Source organism: Ischnura elegans, chromosome 12 (assembly GCF_921293095.1).
Source record: "Ischnura elegans chromosome 12, ioIscEleg1.1, whole genome shotgun sequence".
NCBI classification, from domain to species: domain Eukaryota; kingdom Metazoa; phylum Arthropoda; class Insecta; order Odonata; family Coenagrionidae; genus Ischnura; species Ischnura elegans.
This window is the reverse complement of record NC_060257.1, coordinates 37,080,169-37,106,007: the sequence shown is the minus strand read 5'-3', so window position 1 is coordinate 37,106,007 and position 25,839 is coordinate 37,080,169. Positions and strand designations below refer to the sequence as shown.

The window sequence follows — 25,839 nt, the reverse complement described above, 5'->3', positions numbered from 1 at the left end:
CCGCCCCCCCAAACGAATCTTTGAGGGGGCTCGGGCCCCCTCAGGCCCCATGGAGTCGGCGCCACTGTTCAAATTCCTTCATGAAGTTACTGCTACTCCAGGGGGCGGAGCTGACCATGCACAAGCACTTTTATTTTGATAGCAATATTCTCTATTTCTGATTAAGTAGGTAGTAGATTTCAGGCAGAATTCTGCTAGGTCATGCATGAACTTAGGTAATCCTTTCATGGTGCGAGATACTTTATTAGGTGGTTGTAGTCACTAACAGGTATGTGCTAGTATAGAAATAAAGTTGCAGCCCAGTCAGACCTTGTTCCCAGAGATTCACTTCCTTGATTAACTTTAATGAAGTGGATGGAGTACCTTGAGATTGTATTCCCATCAAATGGCTGCAATGTATGAGCTTGTTATTATGCAGTGCTATAAAGTGCTGCACTAATACAGCTTGTTAAGGGTTATAATAATATAATAATATTTATTGACGGGTATTGATTACCCATTTCAAACATATTGAAAGTACAGAATTTCACATAAAAATCATGCAACACACAGAGAAAAATTATCAATCTTAATGAAGAAAATAATTAAAATTATATTGAACATAAATAAAAAAATGAAGTTCACTCCAAAATCTAAGACTATCAATTACACCAAATGAATATGTCTATAATATTATGCAATATTGTTCAGAAGCTTCTTGAGCTGGTTACTTGAAAGTCTAAATAAGTCGATATGTCCTTAGGGATGGAATTAGAATCACGCATTAATTTTGATAATGGTGAAAAGAAAGAATAATTGGTGGAGTGATGTGGAATATTAAAAATGACAGGGTTTCTCAAACCATTGGTTGGCACCTTGAATGTAATGGCCTGTAGTAATTCAGGCACATCTATAGATCCATATATGGAACTCATAATTAGCCTATGTAAAAATAGGATACCGAGATTCCTTCTCCGCACACATAGCGGTTTAAGATTTAAAATAGAGAGGATAGCCTCATTGCCTAGATTATGTAGACCAAACCTGTACTTCAAAAATTTAAGAAATTTATTCTGGTTGTAGGAGAACTTCTATTTCGATGGCTAAGTTCTAACAACACGTATCTCAAAAATAGCTAATTTTAAGAAGAGACAAAAAACAATTAATTTATTTTAACTGTGCACGGAAATTAAAAAGCAAAAGTTCATAAAACTGAAAAAGAATCATTTAGTTGCAAGCAAAGAGTTGTTTTTTTTTTTGCTTGTATTTTTTTAATGTAATTACACTTTGTGCGATACATATGTTGTTCGAACTTCGCCATCGTTATGTACCTTGGTTAGGCTGAAAAGTCATTATGGGTTAGCTACCAATGAAGTCAGACTTTTGGTCATTCACGGGAGTGATTGACCATTAAAGGACCCTGATTAACTGGCTTTAAAGAAATTGCTCCAGAGGCTTGTCTTCAACAAAATTACCATCTTACATGTAGAAACACAGTTTTATTTTTGTTAATTGTAAGTTAGAAGATCAATTAAGAACATGAATGATATTAAAATCTCATACATTTCTAAAAAAAATATGAAAACCTTTTCGGTAGGCAATAGCAAAAAATATTTTTTTTCGGTTTCGCCCATTCATTTAGTAGTTTTTTTACGGTTTAAAAAATTTAATCCCAAAACGACATTTATTACCTCTTACTTTACTGCTTGCCGCTCCTATGGATTGTTCTGCGCTTTTGGCCTTAACTTTTGTATTTTTATGCGTACTTGTAGATATGCCGTACAGACATGGAAGAAGGAGGGGACCTCCTTCTTCCATGGTACAGACGTGTATAGGACCATACGATTTTAGCGCCATCTGAGTGCCAATTTTCCCAACTATGTATAATAATAACTATGGACATTAATAACTATGTTCCTTCGACGAATAAAATTGAGCATCGATTTACACAGCTGACAATGACGCGCACTGACGGAATGTTATTAAATAATATGTGACTCACGAACAGCTTCTTATCTCTTAAGATGCGAGTTGATCAACCCGCCTATTCTCTCATTGTTTTTTATATTTGTCCTGTTGCATCGCTTCATCGTCACACTTGTGTTATTCACTGATGAAGCACAAGAAATTGCTGTGTTTGATAGAATGAGGTTACTTCCTCGTATGCAGACCTTTTTTCAAATATTTACTGTGATTTTTTTCAGCCTGAGTTAATGTATTGAACTGCTGTCTGTCAATATCCAACGTGACTTAATGTTTAAGCTTGATAGGTGAACGAAAGTGTCGAATGTTCCAAACCTTAATTAATTTATCGTTTTATATTTTTTACGTTAATTTAAGTTTTCATTTGCCGAAAAATGTCGCGTTTGATGAATAGCGAAGAGGAAATTCTGGTAGCTCATGAAGAAATTGGTACGTATTACTTGAACGTTCTCTTTTCAATTATTTTTAGTATGAGTTTGCGTTTGATTTTATCGTTGAAGAAATTGAGTCTGCAAAGTTTTACTTGTGTTGGAATTTATCCATTAAGTTCATTTGTGTATTTCTCGATGTTTTAAAAACAGGCATTTGTATGTATTTTGGGTGGAAGCATTCTAAATGCGTGCGTTCTAAGTACTATAAGAATGTCATCCAACGCTCCTCAATTATACTGACTTGAGTGCTTTCATTTTTGTTGTTCCTTCCTTGATAACTTGATGAGAATGGGTAGTGGATATCCTTCCTGCCCGTTTCCCTTTATAGTCAAACTCTATTAATTTCTCTCAGTCTCAATTATATTTTTTTCCTCGCGCACAGGTGAATATCTTATATTAGCATTCTCACCTTATATTAGCACCTCGTATATTAGCATTTGCCGCTCTTCATCCTTGTGAAGAATTGTCTTGACAAACACAACGCTTGACGATTCTGGTATCGGTTTTACACTGTTCGTTGCTTTGTTCCCATATTTGCCAATATTTTTAAACAAATGAGTACTCTTCTCATACTAAACCTTCTGAACACAGTTCCATGCATTTCATCCATGGCTCTCCTTCACCATTTTTCTCTTCGAGTTGACCTTTCACAGTTATCTTTAGCAGACCATCATGCCTTAAGGCATGTATTATTAAACATTTCGGCCTCATTATAAAGAGTTTTTGAAGTTTACCTAAATCTTGACTGTTCCTCCTCCATACCAGCTGCGTTGTTCCATTTGATGTACATCATTCTTAGGGTGACCAGGCATCCAGATTAATCCAGGCATTTTCTCCTTTTTAGATGTTTGTCCAGTGTCCAGGCGGACATTTTTAGTAGTATCGGAAAATGTCCTCCTTTCTAGTCATTATGATAACATGTATAGTAAATCTGTTGATAGCCAATCAGAACCAGGCCACAATGCAGAATGCAATGCAAATGCAGAAATGGTACTTACTCATGTGTCACTCATGGACTCATCTTTCATCTTATCAAGAATTGCCTTCACCATGGAATTTCCACTATCAAGTGGAATGGTTTAACATGTTTTTATAACCCCAGAGACCCTCAGCAGAATCGAGGATGCCCGTAAAGCCTCGAAAATGGCATGTTGGCGTGAGCCTTCTTCTTTTAAAATAAGCAAAATTCACAAGAATTACAAGAACCAATGGCTACCAATTGACTACTGCAGTATCACGACTGTAAAACTCAACATTTTGAAGCATTTATCTTGAAAATTTTATGGGGGAGGGCACCTGCATCTCCATTATTCCATATCATCCAGTATTAATTGTGCCTTAAACCCCCCCCCAGCCATAATTCCTAGCTGCGTACCTAGTTATCGCTTATCAAGATTTGACTGTATTTCCCCTTTATTCAGAACATTGCTGATTTAAGAGGAAATTACTTTCTTGCCACCCTAGCCAGTCGCTAGGTGGCTTACTTTGATTTCCAAAATGGTAAAAATTACCATTTTGGTTTCTCTTATTAAGTCTTATCATTACAATAATCAGGTCTTTGAGCTTAAATGTTTGAGTTGTTTAAGATTATAATTTCAACCCAGATTATGTTTTGCCCATTTCAGTAAGACACTGTCCAGGTTATGCTTAACCTAGTTGAGTTTAAAAATGTAGCAGGTTATTTTTGTCTGAAATGCATGACTTAAACTGTTTTAATATGATATTTAAATATCTTTATGCAATCGACTAGGCTATTGCTTTGTACCTAGTTTGTTCAATTCATTTTAAAGCTAATCTAATTGCTCTTTTTGGATAAATATTTCCCTTATTTTTTAAATACTTTTCCCCTTTGGTTTTCAGAAAATGGAGAAGATCCAAGTCCTACAGAGGACACAAAAAGAAGAATCAAGACTCGTCACATTTTGGCCTTTCTTGGTTTTTTGGGTTTTGCCAATGTGTATGCTATGCGAGTCAACCTTTCAGTGGCAATTGTTGCCATGACTAATTCCACAACCAATGAATCTGAGAGTAGTTTGGCATCGAGACATTCCATGTTTGGATTATACTCGCCTCTTCAGTCAACATTTTATGAATCTGTTGCAAGTTATGGAAAAAACTCCTCTCATAAAGATGTTTGCCCCAAAAAGCCCAGAGCTAATATAGAAATGGTAATTATCGCTACTATTTCTCTTTAATATATACGTATACCGTATTTCTTAGAATATAGTCCCCCTCTGAATATAGTCCCCCCCCCCCCCATAATTTTGAGGCTTCAGTTTCGGGAAAAGTTGAAAAAAATGTGTTCGAATATAGTCCCCCCTTTACTTTTACTACAGGCATTTTTTGAAAAAAAAGGGGGGATTATATTCAGACATATATATACGGTATATATTAGTAGTGGTGTAGCCAGAGGAACCCCCCAAAATTTAAAGACAAAATCATTTTCCTTCATTGATGAAAAAATATTGAAACATCATGAATTTAGAAAATATTTCCGTGACAAATGAAGTTTTTTCGATTATGAAAAATGTTAAAATTAGTTTAAAACCCATTACTTAGTACCCTGTTTTTAAAAAATTTTCCCCCATGGTTGTGGACGCCTACTCCCCCCCCCCCCCCCTTTCCCCCCTCCCCCGAGTGAGATTCCTGGCTACACCACTTTGTGTAAGTATAGATATACTATTGATACAAATGTACGTGTTTATCTCTTTTAAAAGTCATGGGAAATATCTGCATACTAAAATCGGAATATCTCATTTTTGATGGAATGTCCAATGCCAAAATGTTTTCAAACTTGAGTCAAATGTGATGATTTTGTTTCTAAAGGGGAGGAATTTTGCTTTTTAAGTTAGAAGTTTCTGAGTAGTTGGGAAAAATTTTTTTCAAACATGATTAAAAACACTGTATGACTCCATTATTCCGTAACTTTTTTATTCTTTTTCTTCAGTTTTCACAACTTTGGTATGACTTCCAGGAATTGGCGGTAGAATGAAATTTTGTTCACCATTCAAATCTAGGGTATTGGGAGGAGTTTATGGAATACGGAAGGGGTGGGGCGGACAGTTGAGTAAATCAATTAAGCAGGGGAGAGAGGAATCCCAGTTGCAATGACCTTAGAGGGTTGTTTTTTGTTCATCTCTTATTACAAGTTATAATCAAAGCCAGGGAATCTAGCTATGTCAACTTTTTAAAGATATCTATTTTAACACTTTGCGTGCCATGGACGTAATATTACATCCTGCTAATCCTTCTGAGGATTGCCATGGACGTAATATTACGTCTTTCCATTTAATTGGCTTTGTATGCGTGAAGCCTTAATATTTCGCCTGTGGTACTTTTCCAGTCTACTGCTTAGGGGTTCTGTTTTTTCAAAAATCAACTGCTTGATGGAAAAAGAGTTCAATTTATGTCTTGAGGACGAATGTAGCTACCGGCATCCTCATCTAGGGCCACTTAGTGTGGAAATTCTTTGGGCCAATGGACCGTTCGTTGAGGGTGCATTGAGCCTTTTTATCATCCAGGATTTATAAAGCTTTGCTTGGAACAATGCTTTTTTATGATTTCCATGCTTTAAATAGTTCAAATTGAGTGTATTAAAAAAATTATTATGCATGCTATGGCGATACGTCATATGTTGCAACTTTTTTATTTTTCAAAAACAGTAGGTTTTCATTATTAGGTTAAATTATATATTTAAAAATTAGCTATAAATGTTATTCAACTCATTCATAAAGAAGAGTAAAGTCCATTTTTATTGAAATGCACATCAATATAAATATATTTCTGATGCTAATGTTTTAAAAAATGTATGAATATAGTAAAAAATGGCTGGATTTTTCAGTAGGGCTTTAAATTTAGCAGCCGGCACTCAAAGTGTTAAAAATATAACTATCTACCTAATTGCCTTGCTCTTCTACTTTTCTCGCAGATCAAATGATAATGCTTGGCAAAAATTGACAACCCATATTTCTTCATTGATGTGTTTTGTTTTCAAATCAATGAATACATATATTGTTAGAATTTTTGTCCCAAAGTGTCATACTTATCTAAAGATAAAATTCTCATTCATTGCTTTTGGTACAGTTACCATAAATGTAAGGAAAGAGGTGGTATTAATGAAACTATTGGCATTGAAACCTCAAATTTCATTTTTCACCCATCCATTCATCCCTAAGATCATCTGCATATAGGATAGATACTACCCAAGACAGAACTTTGCCCCATCTTCTTCAATGTATGTCATATATAAATTAAATTTTTAAAAGAATTAAAAAATTACATGTGTTGTTAAAAATCATGTACATGTAAAATGTGTCATGAAGAATTACCTACATCAAACCATAATCAATGTATAGTTTTTTTTATCATACTTATAATTTTTCAATTAAGATCGGTTATTCCCATATTCAATTTTATGTTCTAAATTTTAGAGTTTGAGTAACCTTCACTTATAGGAAATTCTAATGGCCTAACATCAATATTGGATGTAATTTCTTGGTTGATGTATGCCATTTTTTTTGGCACAATTACCTATTATTGTTTTCAATTATGTTTAAAATTCTACTGTGTTTAAGTAACCTATGCAATACCTTAAGGGAGATTATAATGATCTCATCTCAATATTCCTAGAATAGCATATAACAAGTAACTTCGTTTGCAGTCAAATTTCATTCTTGGTGCAATTTTAAATATAAATGATTCGTTTTTTTATGCATATGTAATGCTTTTTTTTATATAAAAGTGCCATTAATCATTTTGAATTTTGCCTAAATTCTACAGAGTTTCAGTGACCTTCGTGATACTTCAGGAGGGGAATTTCCTTGGAATGAACGTACCCAAGGATTGATTCTTGGATCCTTCTTCTATGGATATGTGGCAACACAAGTCCCAGGAGGTAGATTATCTGAACTTTTTGGAGGTCGTCATGTTGTTGGCCTTGGTGTTTTACTCACTGGAGTATTCACTCTGGTCAGCCCCATTGCAGCGAGGATGTATTGGAGCTGGGGTATTGGTCCATTTTTGGTGCTCAGGATTTTTGAAGGATTGTCTGAGGTAATAAAAGTCATTTTATTCCTAGAAAATAAGTTTTCATTGTAATTTAATTTAAATGAGTGCACCAGAAGTTATTGATGGATTCACTGCGCTATTGAGTAATTTTATGATATTAATGGCTGCAGTTTTAAAGAGCAGTGCATTTGCTAGGGACAATGCTCTGTCACTGGTCAACAATCCTAGGATTGGTTTGATGCAGCTCTCCACTCAGTTCTCCTATCAGCTATCTTTTAAATTGAGTGGAGTAGCTGCGACTCCTCGGGATGATAATGTGGTGGTTTCCCCTTGCCTTCCACATCGCAGTACTACAGCCGTTAAAGTAAATGTTACCACGCCCGTAGTGAAATGTGTGTTGCTGTACCGACCAGTATGGTTTCCACCTTCGCACATGTGAAGAAGGGCTGCTGCCCTTTCCCCCGGGTGATGAGAGGCATAATTGTTGGCGGCCCCCAGTCGCCAAGTCACGGTATCTTCACAGGTTTCGGTATCATTTAAATGGCCTACCTTACCCAAGGGTAGCCCAATACCCCCTCAGAACACCGCCGCTTTTTGTCCATGACTGCTTATTGAACGAGAGAACTCGCTTATCTCGCAGCTAACCTCTATATCTAAAGGTCAACCCACCATCTGCAACCCGGTGGACGCACTCGGTGGCTTTAAGCTCAGCCGCGAGAATGCTCTGTATTTCACGTAAATTTTATATATGTATTGTCATGTCCACTTATGGACAGCTGGACAAGGCACGACTCAGACTTAGGATCTTGACTGACGCTGAGGGATTCCGGACTGTGAAGGTGGTCCGCTCGGAGGGACAGTATACATAGGTGAGAAATGAAAGATACTGAGTTTGATGCAGGAAGTGTATTTTAGACTGTTGGTTCTTGGACAATAGTGATCTCCTCCCATGGATTCTCGTGGTGAATCGAAGAGCTTCCCTTCCACGGACCTTGAGGCACCCGCTATACAGGCCCCGACTCTAAACAAAATGACCTTGAGTGAATGATGAGTGCAGTTTGAAAGGAATCGTGGCATCCGACCGCCCCCCAGTGCGTTCTAGAACTTTACATTTGTGCACCAGTCTTTTCTGAGAAGTGAACACTGTCTGTCCGCACAGACTGTCAAAAATGCATTCCCTACTAGCAGCACAATCAGCACAGTAGAAGCATAATGGAATGTAAAAATGGGGGTTGATCTTCTACGGCCTCCGAAATTGTAGAAAAGAAGTACTCAATTGGCTGTATAATTCTCCCACTGCTCGTCCACCTTGCAAGTAAAAAAAATTTTACTGCGTTGGTGTGCGAGGATTGGGGAGAAATCCACCGCAGGGTTCATACACCAGCCTCTCAACCGGAAAGCCCAAAACACACACACACACACACACACATACATTCACTCACAACAAACATACACAAGATCCTTTTTATGTTTTGATTGTCCTCCCGTCCCCTCCACTTTCAGCCTCGTGTTGTAAGTGTATTTGGTTCTTCCTTCAGCACGCTGAAGAGGGCTACTTTGTAGCCGAAATACGTATATGTGTGTTTTCCTCGTCTCCTTGCCGATCCCCGACTACGCTCTCTTGGAGCAATATTTTTTTTTTCTCCCGGCAAAATTGAAGCCATCTATTGGTGAGTAAATGTGTGAGTGAATGCTTATTGAGTGCGTGTGTTTCCAAAAATCACTGGCTTTCCCTCACAGGCCCATCCTTTGAAGATTCCCGGTTTTTTGTGGAACGATAATCCTTATTGGAGGTCCCTAAAGCCCCCACAAAGGATCTTGTGTATGTTTGTTGTGAGTGAATATGTGTGTTTTGGTCTTTCCGGTTGAGAGGCTGGTGTATGGTCCCTGCAGTGGATTTCTCCCCCCTTCCCACGCACCAATGCAGTAACATTTCTGACCTGCAAGGTGGACGAGCAGTGGGAGAATAGGGTAGTTTCCTTCATCAAAGAAAACGAAAGGCATTGATTGCGATTCGTTACCCACCATTAGTGTATTCATAATATACAAATTATTTGGTTTTAGAAATACTGGTTTTGACGAATTGCAAGGGTCAATTTTATCTTCATTTGAAAAAGGCCAGATTGGCGCCCATGCGATGCCACTCCACGTGACGTCACAGGGGCCTAGATGCTATGCAAGTCGTCAGAAGTTTTACATCGCCTGAGATTACCAATGCATACATGAGGCACAGAGCTCAGGGAAACATCTCTCAATAATCACCCTTTAAAATTACCTAAGTTCGGAAAGGTTCCTTCATTTGATAGGGTATTAATAATCCTTATTTAAGCCAAGCGCTACCAGCTAGCATGGTACCCTGCTACCTGCTAGCATCCTGCGTCGTATCAGCGCTCAGAGCCTCGCCCCAAGGTCACCTCACTTGCAGCAGTGGGAACCAGAATGACGTCACACGGAGTTTACCCGGCATTCATACTTACCCGTCGCGTTATCGCGCACTTGAAAATTTTCACTTTTCATTTGATAGCGAAAAATAGATATCGTCATTTAAAAATCTGAAAGCGTGAAATACGTTCTCCAGGAGTAATAATCTTTCGATTTAGGCAATAAAAAAATAATAGGATACCATCCTATTGTACAGCCAATTGAGTATTTCTTTTCTACAATAATGGAATGTTCCAGAGACTCATGCATTAACCAAAAAAAAAAACTCATGGGTCTCTATAATACTTTTCTCTTATCTCTTTTCGGTAAAACTAATGGTGGGCCAATTCCAAAATTTTAGCAATTCTGATTCTGGTTATTACATTTCGATTCTGATTCTACCAATACCAATTCCATCGTTTCTGATGCCATAGGCTCCAAGAAGAATATCACTAAATTCCAGGCAACAAGACAACCACGCAAAAAATTATTTCTCAGTTGAAGAAACAGGTAACAAAAGCGTCACTCATATCATCACTATGTAATTAAAATATAATTGCTAAATTTCAGAACTGAACTTATGTATCTTTGACGTCTCTATGGGACTATGGCATGGAAGAAACAGTCATTACGCTGATTCGGATGTGTTTTGTTTTTATGATTAAGTGGTGTGAAAATTCAAGTGATTGCTAGAAGCACAGTCATGCATAAATTTGTGGTTTGAAGTACCACTGGAACTACAATCAATGCTTCACCTTGGTAAATACTCATTTTTGATTCCAATTCTCGGTCTAGAATCAACGAATCGAATTGACTCATATCATTAGGTAAAACCCATCCCGTAGTTCACTCTGAGAAAATGGCTTGGTGGTGTGATAGGCTGACATGCCTGACAGGCAATTCGCAGATCCGGGTGCAAATACTGGCTAAGTCAAATATTTTTTCATAGCAAAATTCATCCATGGTGTATTTTACTTTTCGTTATATTTCTTTATCATTGATTGGTTTCTCATTAATGAGCCAGGTCATGGGTGAATACTCAGAGGATGGGGTATTTATAAATGGAGAATTTTTTTATCCATTGCCTGGGTAAACATCCAAAATTAGGATATTTATGGTTTTATGATAAAGCCCTAAGCAATATTTTTTAAAGGTTTTGGTGACACATTGGTATAACTGCTGATATAGGCCTTTCGAACATGCGTCTCCCTTTGCAAACACCTATTCTTTAATAAAAAATGTAGTTTATCATTGATACCTTTCCCAAAGATATGACTTGTATTCCTGGCCTGTGATGCCTAACCAGTTTATGCTACAGGGTTTTAAAGTCAAAGTTCATGACACATTGTGATCTTAGTTGTTTAGTCCCAGGTTTTGTTAATTTTTGGGGTAAATAATCAGTATATTTAACCCAGGTACATACCGATGGTATTGAGCATATGCAGATGGGTGTTTTACATCACTGGGAATATCTAATTTTTAATTTCTTTCTAATGTTGAAAGGGAGTCACATTCCCAGCTATGATGGCTATGTTTGCGCAGTGGGTACCGCCTTTGGAAAGAAGCAGAATCACAGCTATTGTTTACGCTGGTAAGTTTGCTCAACCTAATATATGTAAATTAATGTGCACATTGCTTGAATTGGTTTTAATATTTTTTGGGACATAATATGGGATCTTGGTATCTCCATTGTATCAGTGACAAGGGGTTCTAAGACTCCCCCTCCCCTGGAAATGTGCGTGATTGCAGTTATGCCTCTGATTACATGCATTATGCCAACCTTACACATGGTGATAATATTTCTCATCTCTTATTTTTCAGGAGCTCTGTTTGGAACTGTGATATCAATGCCTATATCAGGCATTCTTTGTAATATAGACCTTCCAGTTTATTGGTGGCTGCTGGGTCCCGGAGGATGGGTTTTGTGTTTTTACATTTTTGGTGCTTTAGGAGTAATTTGGTACATAGCATGGATGGCCCTGATAAGTGATTCTCCTGCCACACATCCTAGTATTTGTCCACAAGAAAGACGGTTCATAGAGCACTCCCTCAAGCAGCCAGACAAGCACCACCACAGCCGTGGCAACCATGCAGTAGGAATAACTTTTCTTTTTTCTTTTTTATGTTATTATTTAACTCTTCCACTGCCCATTAGTTAGACAGGTAATTCAAATACTTTTTGTGCATTGAAAAATCAGCAAATGACTTGAGTATCCCATCAGAGTTAAAGTTGGTATTCTAGCTCTGTGTACTGTGAATGAAAGTTTTTCACAGGGTCGGATCTTCCATTGCCAATGTATTTGATCTTCAGAGTTCAATTAGTGTCCTGTGAATGAGGGACAAGTTGACCTTTGGCCATGGAAAACTTGACCGAGTGGAAAACCTGAAAAACGTAATTCTGAGGATTTGAATTAAAAACTAATCAACCTGGGCTACTAACCTGTTTACCATATTAACAGCAGTTTTGAAGTCTTAGATTTCTGCAATATTGGATAGTTGAGACCAGGGCCGGATCCGGCTCCAAATTTAGGGGGGTTATTACCTGGGTGCGGCATGTATGGAATAACCCCGTGGAGAGAGGGACATTCTCCCATGTAAAATGCTTTTGCTACGCTCTACGATAAATACATCTCTAACTTCTCTCACATATCGGACTTTAAGCAATGAATTTGCATGTACACTCACTCCCTTTTCGCTTTTGTGTCCCAGTGAATGACGCCTTATTGCAGACAAGTAATTATATCACATTCTGTGCCATGGAGCAATTATGCTTTGAAATAAAATTTCTTGATAATGATAATTTGACAAAGACTGATGCAGCACATGAATTTTCCATCATATATTGCCATGCATTTTATTATATATGTATCTTGCGATATATTTTCCAGTTATTTGATTGCCAATCACATCAATAAGCCTTAAATAATGCTATACTGATAATGAAAGTAATGACACTATAACATGAAAGTTATACTAAATTTTGAAGTACATATTTGACAATTACCGTATAAGCGTGTGTAACAGGCGCACACGTGTAAGAGGCGCACCCCTATTTTGAGCATCGAAGCTAAGAAGAAAAAAATTTTGCGGCATTTTTTATCCTATCGTGCGGTGTTGCAGACGTATGCCTGGAATTTCGACAGTTGTCGAAATTTCCTCTTTCAACGCTAATTGAAAGAGAAAATTTTGATAACTGCAGCGGTAATAGCGGCATAAGAGGGAGTAGAAAGAGCTCCGATCCTCTCTTCGCATACGCAGTTGCTCTACGATGCTCGTCCTACTCACGAACAATTTTGTTTAGAAGCTCTCGCACGAGTATTGCAATAGAATTGCAGCGGTGGAAAATTTTAAGTCAAAACATGACAGTCACATAGCATGAACCTTCCCAAGAGATTGGACAACAATCGGGGCAATCTCAGCGCCGTAGGATAATAACCACGTCGTAGATTTAACGGAGCTCCATTCGGCCCTCCATCAGCTGATGCCTCTGCCGTTTGTTTTCCTTTCCGAGACCCCACAGGAAAATAGGAAAATATGAAGTATCAAAAAAATTTCAGGGAACAATGGAAATGTGTTTCATCCCTACCCCATCTCACCAACTGACCTATTTCGGCCTACCAGGTTCAATTCTCCTAGTTTCTGGAGGCCAAATACTAGGTGAGTCACCTACTGAGCTCAAAGATATCTCGATATCTTTCAGCAATTGTATGACGTGCACGAGGTTTCTAAAACGAATGAGACCTAATGCGACGTATATCTGATGGCATTTAAGTTTTTTGAACTCTAATTGATTGACACAAAGATTTAAAGTTAAAACAAGGCTACTAATATTCAACATAGTCCAAACAGCACAATTTCGGAAGAAACAAGCGTAGCATAAGCGCACTCAAACAAGACGAGACGGACTGGAAACTTCAGGACGCGCAAACTACGTATATCACATTGCTGCGCCCTCGCCGCTTCGCTTTCAAGGCAACAACATCAAATGCAAGATCGGACGTGGTTTCCCTTGCTCCTTCGCTCATAGCGGCTCATAGCCTCGTAGCTTGAAATATGGAGGTGATACGCTCCTCGTAGCTTGAAATACGGATACACTCCTTCCCCTCGACCTCTCCTTCAGCGCTCTTCACTTATAAGTATTTCCGATTGCTTCTATCCACCATTTAGTCCAACAATGAACACACTCGTTTAAATTTTTTAAACTGCAGGTTTTGACACCAATATAATTTTCAGTTGCAAAAATCCTCATATAAGCGTCTGAAGGTAATTTTTGAAAAATCATGTGCTCAGCGTAATGGAAATTGCTCGGCAAGACAGATATTGACTATTAACCAGGCATGTCCTTCAAAATTATGCGTTTCTCTACGTTTGATAAGCAATTACTATACGCAGTATAAATGCCGCGGAATGCCCATTCGTGGCAGTAAATTTATCGCACGCTCCGGAGCGAATCACCCCGCGCGATCTTTTCCAAGTTCACCTCTGGGGTACCGACGTGACGGCGCGATGCTTACAATAAATGCAAACAGGAGCATTTTACAAAAACGTCACTAAGGGAGAAACTCCCCTACCTGCTGCTTGATTTTGACCCAGGGTTTCAAATGACTGACTGACGCTGAAAACCAAGGCGACTCAGTTCCCCTTGGACTTGCGGCCGGCGAAGGGGGAGGGGAAGATAAGAAGTTTGTGTAAGAGGCGCACCCCCCTTTTTGACTTCAATTTCTGGGAAAAAAGGTGCGCCTCTTACACACGCTTATACGGTACTTGATTTTTCTGAAAAGAAATGGTCATGCTAAGGTCATTAATATGAATCTCTGAAGTTTTGGTCTGGTACTACCAAGAATTAACTATGACACAGATGCCACCTGATAGTAGTCTGCCTCAAATATGGAACACTGTAGACATCTGAGACTTGAAAATACTGTTGTTAATCTAACAAACAGGTTGGTTGGCCTCAGTTACAAATTTTAAATCAAATTAATGAACCAAGGCTTGTGAATGAGGAGACAGTAATCATCCAGAATACCAACTTTAGCCGATAGAATACTTTTTAATTGGAATAAGCCTTTTCTATTTTCATAATTCGTAACTAGCAATATAAATCAGCAAGTACTTCATGAATCTATGCTGTTAATTTTTAATACGTTTAAATGGATTTTTTTCAATGAGTAAAGTACTTCCTCAAAATTTTTTGGATATACATACTCATTATGATTGGCATTAATCTGTATTTTTTTTGACAAGGTTTTAGTGGTAATTTTAATTAATGATGAAGTCAATTGATAAAACTCCTTTTTGAAGTATGATCTAATTGTAAGTGTAAAACGTACTTTCCCTGCATTTTGTTTTTTGAAACAACAGAAATGCAGTATTCAAAGCACATGTATGTTAATATCAAGTTTGAATTATATGCATCTTAAACATAGCAATTGAAGGATGGGATCTTGGTCATTTCTTTTGAAACTAGGTTTTAATTGGTTGCAGACTAAACTTTGTCAAACTAATGAATGAAATTATCTGGCAGTGGAAGTTGTGGCGATTTTATTTGCATATTTTAATTTTATTCACTTGCTGGCTGATAATTCACTAATTTTGATATGTATCCTTTGCTTTGCAGACTGTAACATCTCCAGCAGATGATGACCTTGTTGATGAAGGCATTCCATGGTGTCAGGTCTTGACATCCCTTCCACTTTGGGCTATTCTATTGACAATGTGTGGACAGAGCTGGGCATTCTATACTCTTCTTACTGAATTGCCTACCTACATGGATAAAATATTGCACTTTAACATTATGCAGGTGAGCATTAGAAGGGCATTTTTAGATAATAGGTTGTAATTTTGCTTGGACTGATTGATGTGGTCAGAAAATCCATTTAGCCCCTCGCTGACTTCATTATTACTCTTAAAAAGTAAGGAGTAACTGATGGTTTCACCTGTAACTGATGGAAATGGATATTTCTGATTGACTTCATCTAAACTTGACCAGTTTCTTCTTAAGATATTTCCTTAAGCCTGAATCAAACGATCATTTTATCCATCATTTCCCAGTGATCACTTGCAAATGATCGTTGCCGGCAATTGTTTTTTGCGATCACGATTGCGATGAGGATTCCCATCACCATTTTTCATCACTCTTCTGGTTGTTTTTTCCATTGCTAAAACTGTCAATAAAACCCCTTATCTACCGATTCAATCGATAGATTTTTCTTCCTCATAGGAAAATATACTAGGATTGGTAGAATATTAATTGCGTAAGCTTGGTTTCGCTAATAGTAGGACCCGCCCGCCTTTGTGACGGTGCGGGATTCCTCGTCCCCTCCCTTCCTCCCCCGTCCTTCCCCTGGAGGTGTCGTCGGGCTCTCATCGCGGCGATGCCTCCATTCCTTTTTCCTTCCTCTGTCCTTCCCCTCTCGAGCAGCACGGGCATATAAGTCTCAGACTTGGTTCCCGGCTCTCGAGAGTGTAACCTTTGCGGGGCCCGCCCTGGGACCCCCAAATCCACTGTCACTAAAACCCCATATCAGCCAATCGGAACGCATGCCTGCATGGAGCGATTGCAGCGCAGGGTTTGACAATAGTGGGAACAACATAGATAAACAAACTACACTATATATTTTTGTTGTGCAGGTCTTATGACAATGAGCTGTGATATTGAAAGTGAAGGCAACGGCAGGAGGGACTGTATGATTCCGAAAAATGATCACTGGCACGATCACTTTTCGCGACAAGAAAATGATCGTGTGATTCAAGCTTTATGGTTTGGCCATGCTGAAGTAATTTTCCTCACAAAGTTAATTCAACGCAACTGGTTTTGACACGCTGTGTCATTCTTAAGGGTAAAACTCCAAGTTGACAGAAATGATGGAATAAGTGCAGTAACCGATTTAGTTTTAATTTTTGAAGAATATGACCAAGTCATTATTGCTAGCATCATTATGAAATTCCTCCAAGGTGTGCCAGCTACAATTAAATCACTACCTCACTGGAGAAGAATTCATTATAGTCATGAATTGAGTGTACCATTTTTTGTTACCTGCACTTACAGTTTTTATCTTTTGAAACTGGAATTACTGTTAATACAGTTACAGATCTTACCTCATGGATCATTGGCATTAAAAAACATCATTAATCCCTCTATTGTGAATAAATTTCTTAACTAATTGCAAAGTTGCTATAAGTTTCCTTCTTCATGGACTAATTTTCACTGAGGCTCCTGCTCACAATATGTTAGTGCATATTTTTTTAGTAATCTCTTTTTACTTTCTATTGTTGGGTTATGAAATTTTTGTCATTAACGTGCATTTTTAGTGGATATACATAGTAAAATATGACTGTACATTTTTCCTTGCTAATTATTAACTTCTTGCATGTATTGTAATCAGAACAGTTTCCTATCAGCTCTACCATATTTGTTGAATTGGCTGTGCTCCCTGCCATTTAGTTGGTTGGCTGATTGGCTTCTCTCAGCTGGCTATCTCTCTACCACAGCATCATTAAAAATTTTCAATTCTTTAGGTAAGCAATTAAACTAGTTATTACTGCATTTTTCCATTGACTGCTCCTTATTTCATACAGAGTTTGCTTCACTCTTATTATTACTTCTCTTAAAGTTATTTCTGCATTTGACGATACATAATTCTTGTGTTATGCATTGTGGTTTTCATTTTCAGCTGTGATCGTTCCATCCTTGAGTTTTGTTGGAATTGCTTATGCAGGCTGTCATTCGAATTTCATCCTTGCCTTATTAGCCATCAGTGGTGGCTTTGCTGGAGCTGCATATTCTGGTGTGCAGGTGAGTCTTAACTCAGGAATTAAGTAAAAATAGGCCATTTTAGTATTGTAATTAAAGAATTTCTGTCATTTCTCGTCCCTCCACATACCTATGTAAGGCTACATAGAACTCGGGGGACCAAGTGTCCTACTCTGGCTTCTCTGAAATCTGTTCATGGACAACTTAAAGCATACATAGGATACAAAGGCAAATTAGGGTTTGCATTTTCGATGCAAATGTCCTAATTAGATGATTTATTAAAAAATATATTAAAGACATCATTAAACCAGGAATACAATACACACCAGTGGCGTAACTGTGGAGGGCGGGATGAGGGGGCTAGATCCCCCCCCAAAGCCTCAGAGAAATAAAAAAATTATCTAAAACTATTGTCGAGTTTGACATATAGTAACTGCATTTGCTTAAAGTTAAAGATCGTGTATTAATATCATGGTAGTGAGATGAGTCGCTGAACACCAACTGGTGACTAACCACCAGACCGCCGTTGCCTGGAGGTGGTCCGCCCTCACAGGCCCCATATTCCCCCTCAAAGCACAGTCCTTGTTACGCCACTGCAACACACTAATGGTACTTTTTATTCTTCTCTCCATTATTTTTACGTCTCCAGGATTTTTTCCTGGGGTGTGCGCAAGGGTCTCCTCATTTTGAAGATTAAAAACAACATTCAGCAATTACTGTAAAAAATATTTTATTTTGATAAGAAATTGATTTAATATATGTAATATTATATTAAATGATTGAGGCTCCATAGTACATAAAACAAAACGAATGTAAAGTAATGGTAACAAAATATCTTGTGTATTTTTTAAGCATCTGGGGGGGGGGGGGGGGGAGCACGTGTACCTGTGCCCCCCCCTAAATCTGCCTATGCTGGGAACTTCCCACGCATAAATTTAGCTGAGAATGGCAAAATTTTGTATGTTGTGGAATTTTAGCTACTATGTAAATTTTTTAGTAAATAAGTAGTTGTTCATATATTTGACTTTTAATTTACATCAATGATTAATTTGTTTTTTTCCCCCCAGGTTAATCACTTGGCTCTAAGTCCTCGTCTTGCCGGTACTTTGTATGGACTCACAAATGCAATCTCAAATGTATGTGGTTTCTTAGCTCCTTATGCCACAGGGAGTATAGTTAATGGCCATGTAAGTTTCCAAATTTTTCTTTATACATCTGCTTACTTCTTATTAAACATACTTCTCGTGATTCAAGGTTAGCATAATAATTTATGCCTGAATTTGTCTCTGTACATTAATTATTATAAAATAAGATTAAGGGGGCTGATTTAACCATGAAATTTAGCTAGTTGTGGAAGCATTTATAGACCATTGTGTTATCATTTAATACCCTCGGGTAATTTTTGTATCTTTTAAATTTATTGTTAAAATATCTCATCCTATTCTACAGGCTCTTTCACTATCACATATGAAGTAATGCTTATTTACCAATCAATTTTTGTAGTTGCAGGGGATAGTTGAAAAAGCATGCATTTTGAAATACACCCATGTCTCGTATAGCACAATTTCGATTAGCGCAATTTCGATATAGCGCAAATTCGTTCCTCGGGGAAACATTGCAACGCAGTGTAGCCTAATCAAAAATCTTAAACGCTCTCGTGATAAAACGTGAACTTGCGCTAAGTACACACGAAATTGCTATCATTTTACGCATATTAATAGTATTGCTTGCTTCAAATCTTCTAATTTGTTTACGTATTAATCGAAATCTATTGCTGTGGAATGGCCAAAAGCATTACTCGTCATTGGGTCCAGATAGTCGGCCTACCAAGTAATTTATCTCGTCTCCTTAACAGAATGAGTTAATTTAGATCATAAATTAAGCGTGGGGCTAGTGGAAATGAGTTTTTTTTAAGCAGTACTGGTTGAGACGTAATTTTTGCCGTCATAGGTTATCGGGCGATTGACTTCCAGGTAGAGGGCTAAAACCTTCAAGGTCATCGGTATTCACGGGGGAGAAATGGAGCGGTGGCCGAGTTGCGTATGAATAGCATCAACTCATAGAAGGGTCCGCTATAGAGTCTCAAACACAATAGCTTCGTTCCCTCCCGCAGTCGTAGGCCCTCTGCGTCTCAAGAATACAGTCCAGCAGTAGAAGGTGATTTCGATAGAGCCATGCAGAGTAAAAAGAGAAAATGGCAAAAAATAGGAATGCGGGTAGAAAAATCAAGAATTTATCAAGAAAAACCATAAACCTAGAAGAGAAATTGATATAGGTCAATTGCTTTGAAAATGGAGAACGTCAAAGCGATATTGCGCGGAAGTTTAAACGCACGATGCCTTATTCTGAATAAAGACGAAGTTAAAACATCTGTGACCTCAGCCGCACCAACTTCAACCAAGCGGTCTACACATACGGAAAGTTCATAGTGAACCAGTACAAAAAGACGAGAGTGGTAATCGCTCCGGTTGGTTCCAGAATTTAAACGGCAAGCAGGTATTTTCAGTGCGGCGATATCAGGTGAATCTGCAAGTGTTGATAGCGCAGTCACCACATCATTTTCTGATGAACTCCAAGCTGTGATTGAAAGTGGCTCCTTTCCCCCTCAACTAGTTTTTAGTGTTGACGAGACGATATTCTTTTGGAAAAGAATGCATTCTCGTTCATTCATTTTCAGGGAAGGAAAACCTGGGTCAGGTTTCAAGGCATTTAAAGACTGTTTCACGTAGCTGCTAATGACTCGGAGGACTTCAAATTAAAATGATTTATCATTCATAAACTCCGCTAGCTATGAAATGGCATTCAAAGTAGCATTTGCCTGTCATTTCGATGAGCGACAAAAGGGCCTGTGTGACACAATAGTTGTTTTTAGACTGGTTTTGAAAAATCGTCAACTGCCGGCAATGCATTACGAACCCCTGAGATAGCAGATGTTAGCCCACCCGCACGACAGGAGGGAATTTCAAAAGCACGTAAGAATTTTTTTTAACGTGAATAAAAGTCTTCAAATGCGTGCATACTATCTTTAAAGATGTTTTAAACTATAAAAATTTATATAAATAATGTTTTCTAAGGCTATTTATGGGAATATATATGTTTTAGAGGAAATTCAATACCCAAGACCTATGCTACCAGGAACGCATCCCTATCTTCCCAATGTTAAAACGCTCTCGTATAACGCAAATTCGTATAGCGCAAAGACCCCAAGGAACGCATCCCTTGCGCTATACGAGACATGGGTGTAGTTGCATTGCCTATTTCATTATTTTAGGCTCTTGCATTGGGAGAAAAATGTTAGTTAAAAATTTAAAAGGAAAATGAAAATCCTTTTCCAAAAATAAGTTATTTATTTCAACCCAAAAATAACCACATAAGTAACCATGTAATAAATTTCACCTCATTCCACCACAACTGTTCAACTGACATTCACGCCATCGACTTGAAGCTACTACAGTAAAACCCCTTATTTACACTTTTCTAGGAACCCAAGAAAAAAGGTGTAAATTGCGGGAAAATGCAAATATGTAGTGGGAAATACAGAATTTTCACTTTAACTCACATACTGGCTTTGGAAATATTAATTTTGTAATTGTTCACTAAGCATTATTCCATAACATAATTGTTACCCTCTGAAGCACAGTGTTTTTGCTGGCAGCAAAAATTAAAAAATAATCCTGTTTCATTGAAAACATCTTTTGGGCTGTAACCTTCTAGAAGTCTAATCAATTCAGATTCTTTCCACTGAGTTGCTGTCTCTATGTTAACATCTTTGCTTTCACCACTCACTGTCTTGTATACAAGACTGTACCTATTTTTGAATCAATCCAACCAATCATTATAGATACCGTGGAATCTTCAATTCTCAATCTTGCGGGGAAATAAAATGCTTTTTCTCAGGGGCCTTTGGGCCTGTTTACATGATATATTAACACGTAAGAGTTAATATCTATTTGCATGAATGATTTTTGTGGACTGGAATGCTACATGTACAAATGCATGCAGGGGCAGATCCAGGATTTTTTCTGGGACGGGCACGGAGGGCCTGGCAGGCAAACGATCTTCTCTTGAGATTAAAAACAAGATATAATGATGGCTTTACAAAATTCTTTTTATTTTTACATCAAAGTTATTAATATTGAATTAAATGGATTTCTTTCTGGGGGGGCACATGCAAGGCCGTATCCAGAATTTTGTTCTGAGGGGGGCACAAGGATACCTCGTAATACAAAACGAATGCAATGATAACGGGGCCGTATTAAAAATCTTGCATATTTTTTAAGGGTCTTGAGGGGGGGGAGGGAGGGCACGTGCCCCCCCACCCCTAGATCCGCCTTGATAACCGCGTTCAAATTTTGTCTAGTTTTTAAGCATCTGGGGAGGAAGGGCTCGTGTCCCTCCCGAGGGGCTCGTGTCCCTCCCCTAAATCCCACTATGAATGCATGAACCAAATTTGAACAGGTTCAATTTTCTGTTCATGCATTCGCGCTAGTTGGGTGAATACACGGTGCATTTTCGTGTTCATTCGCGCATTCATAAATTTAGACATTAACTCGCACGGGTTAATGTACTACGTAAACAGGCCTTTAGATGACACCATTTGCAGGGACATTGGATGATCTTGAACCTAAAAACTACTCTTTTAGAATTTGTTCTAATTCTTCTTACCTGGAATTCTACACATATTTTCTCTTTTTTTAATAAATGTCCGCACTGGTTTGCATGTTTTACAATGGCATTGCGATTTTTCACCACGGTATTGAATGTGGAGACTGGCAATCCGATCGGATCTCCTCAATTAAAAATGTCCGTTTTTCACATCGAATTTCCATTTTCAAGCAGGATAAATTCTATTTCCCGTATTAATTGAGGGTAACTTGGCAACAAACGAGTATCTGAACTACTCCTTGACGATCAAGTAGTACAAACTGTCGTGCGACTTCATAATTTTTGAAAGTTACAATAGTTTGCGATGCACTGCGATTTGAATGGGATAATTCAAGTTTAAATAAGTTTTCCTAAAAGTATGTAACTAACCCATAATTACTTCGCAACTGTGAATGAAGTCAGCGCAAATGATCCCAGTTGTCGGTCAAGTTTTATAGTTCCGGCATTTATCACGTTTCATCTCGTATGCTTTCCTTTCAAACTCTCGTATCAAATTATAGTTTACGTGATTATTGTCATCATTCCTTCAGGAGTTCTTACGTTATAATTATTACATCGCTGGATTGCTCAAAACACCTACTTTCATATCGTGAATCTTTTCGCCGCTGGCAGAAAACGAGATGACGTAGTTCAACTTTCCGACCATTTCCGACGCTAGAGGCGTTTTGTCCCGCCGCATTCAAATTCTTCTCGAAAATAGTTCTCATTACGCATATCTCTCTTGTATTTTTAAATACAAATGCGCGAAAGGAAGCCAAAAGACAGTTTTTAAGGGCTGATATGCAAGATGTATTGTTTTAGTAGGCAAATATTTTTTTTAGTCGGCACCATGGTCGGCACGTCGTGATGCACATGGCGGGAAAACGAAAAAAACACGGCGTAAATACAGGGTTCTATTTACGTTAGAGAGATAGGAAATATGATGGGACCCAGAAAAAAACTTGCAATTTGCGGGAAAACGTAAATTCCGATAACGTAAATACGGGGTTCTACTGTATATATTTCTCCGAAAATAGTAAATGGACAGTGGGGAATCTAGGATAGGGATATGGGGGGGCTAAGTGAGAGCAGTCTCCCAGCAGTAGTGGGGGTCCAAAAGAAAATAACACTCTACCTAGTGTAAATTGGATAACCAAGGGGGAGGCTATAACCCCCTTGACTCCCCCATAGATCCAACACTGCCCATGGGCCCTTTTACCACGGGCATTTTTGGAAAAAAAGTGGGGACCATATTCAGATAAATACTGTAATTATTGCCATCCCGTTCGAACTGCTGTCTAAAAATAATGAAAGTGTATGGGAAACCCCATCTTAAACTTTATCATGCTGCTGAAACCTTACAAAAATACAATTTTACATATGGAATGCATGTAAACTATTAACCCGTCAACGCCCACGGGTGCCATATGGCACCCAGTGCAGTGCCGAGCCAATACTCCTGGAATGCATTTAATATGTGAATTTTAGCGTACATATCAGTGCACATACTTAGTAGAAGATTTCCTCTATTATTCAGTCAGTTTGGATTGTGTTTATTGTGTTGAGCTCATATGTATCATATTTTATACTTGTGTGAATTAAAAAAAAACTTTGGGCTCTGACGGGTGTTAAGTGAACCTGTTTCTGTGCCTCAATAGCATGATGTAAGGTACATACTTAGTTGTACCTACCTGTATTGTGATTGGTGTGTAACTTTTTTGTTTTGTTTCAGGAAACAATAACCAGATGGAGGTATGTTTTCCTGATCTCAGCTGGCATCAATCTCGTGTTGAATTTCATTTACATTCTCTTTGCATCTGGAGAGGTACAGCCTTGGGATAACCCACGGAGGAATTCAAACACAGCCAATAATCCTCAAGGTGCATTTTCCCGACATTCTGTTAATGAAGATAGGGAAGATGAAAGCTCATGATCTGAATACAATTGGCATTAGTTTTACTTATGCCAATTTTTAAACTCAAGTGCACCAATTTTATGGTGTGGTAGGAAATGGAGTGAAAAGGAATGTAACTGAAATTGCCATTTGTCATTACCCTCTATTTTATATTATATCCATAGTATTTTGTGTATTTTATTAGGTTCTGAGTATGTAATAATGTTGCGTACCGGGATCAATTCTTGGATATTATTTTAAGTATATGTTATGTATGTTATTTTTATTTCAGAGCCTTATTTTTAGAGCTTTATTCATTCTTGGCATTCATCAAATACAAAATATTACAGCAGCTGAAATGCATACAATGATATCGCTGTTGTGTTGCGTACATAATAAATATGCTTCTTACATCTTTGATGCAAGGCAAGAAATTTCTTTCTCAGTTTCCATGGAAACTTGAAGAATAATTTTGGCTCTCTTTTTTTGATTGTTAATCAAACAAAGGTAGTATAATCTTTGCTTTGATGCATTTTATCGTTTATACTTCTTATGTTATGTTCTATTGCTCAGTAATTTTCACATTCCTGTTCCCTGTGATACGTGAATTACTGCTCATAATTGTTACTCAAAAGTGTGCAAAGGAGTATTTAGGGGCACTTTCAACTGTTACTTACATTTATTAATAGCAGTCAGCGATGCAGCTGGTTATTTTGTCCATTTTTTCATGCTTTGCATTAAAATGCGCAATGAAACAGATACAGATATTAATTATGTGAACGTAAGAATTGCATCTGGATGAGAAAAATGAAATAACCATTGATGAATGCTATTGTATATTAGACATTCCATACCTATTATTCCGACATTTGCAAAATCAGGTTTCCATTGCTCAATGATCAATGGTGAAACTGTGTAGAATTTACAGTAATTTAAAATAGTAATAACTTCATTGATTCCTTGTTTGTTGTCATCTGAGAATCTGCAGGATGACAGCATTGAATGGGTGTGTTGCCTGTTTTAATGGGTTCGAATTAAAATTTAGCAGATCTTCCGATAAAAACAAATATTTTTCTAATTTCTTTTGCAAACACCTAGTAACTCATATGGTTGGATCCTTCGCGTTGAGTTATTTTAGGTGTAAAAAAATTGTGATGTGGTATTGAACCATTCTTTACTCTCTTGTTGGTCATATGATTAAGATTAAATTTTAGATATTAAAACTAAATCCTTTTTCCATTAACTTATAAAATGTTCGTAATCATTACTTATGGTTTATTTTATACATAACAAATTTGATTTAGAAAAATATTTGCTAATGTTCAGATCTGTAGCCTGTAAGCTTTTTATTATGGTTGATTTGGGTGACTGAATCAAAATTTTCAAATCAGGGTGTTTTGAAAAAAAAACATGGCAACACGAGGACTTCCCTATTATTTATTAATAACCATGAAAAGCAATAGTCGAATAAACTTTTGGGTCGGTGAATTACAGCTTTTAGTGTAGAATAACTATGTATGTTTTATTCAACAAGCAGTTACACCAAGTGGAAGCCTGAAAATGTTCACTTTAATGCTACTCAAACTAAATTTATACATTGATATACCGTATTTCTCCGAATATAGTCCCCCTCTGAATATAGGAATAAATGATATTAAATTTATTTCTAATCCAATTCATATTAATAATCATGATCTTGATCTAATTGTAATTAATGTTCCTGTAAT

General features: G+C 37.6%; 1 protein-coding gene across 1 annotated transcript; it reads left to right on the top strand.

The window, feature by feature from the left end:
* Nucleotides 1-1,941: 1,941 nt before the first annotated feature.
* Nucleotides 1,942-25,839, top strand: LOC124168932 (putative inorganic phosphate cotransporter). Its single transcript, XM_046547342.1, has 10 exons — nt 1,942-2,391; nt 4,254-4,561; nt 7,173-7,445; nt 11,325-11,412; nt 11,643-11,914; nt 15,439-15,621; nt 17,207-17,339; nt 17,495-17,616; nt 18,642-18,761; nt 23,951-25,839. The coding sequence occupies exons 1-10, from the start codon at nt 2,337-2,339 to the stop codon at nt 24,149-24,151; spliced, it is 1,755 nt and encodes a 584-aa protein (XP_046403298.1). The 5' UTR covers nt 1,942-2,336; the 3' UTR covers nt 24,152-25,839.

Coding starts and splice junctions, on each gene's coding strand:
- LOC124168932 (XM_046547342.1), top strand. CDS start 2,337: ATGTCGCGTTTGATGAATAGCGAAGAGGAAATTCTGGTAGCTCATGAA. Junction 2,392..4,253: donor GGTAGCTCATGAAGAAATTG/GTACGTATTACT, acceptor TTTGGTTTTCAG/AAAATGGAGAAGATCCAAGT. Junction 4,562..7,172: donor CCAGAGCTAATATAGAAATG/GTAATTATCGCT, acceptor TAAATTCTACAG/AGTTTCAGTGACCTTCGTGA.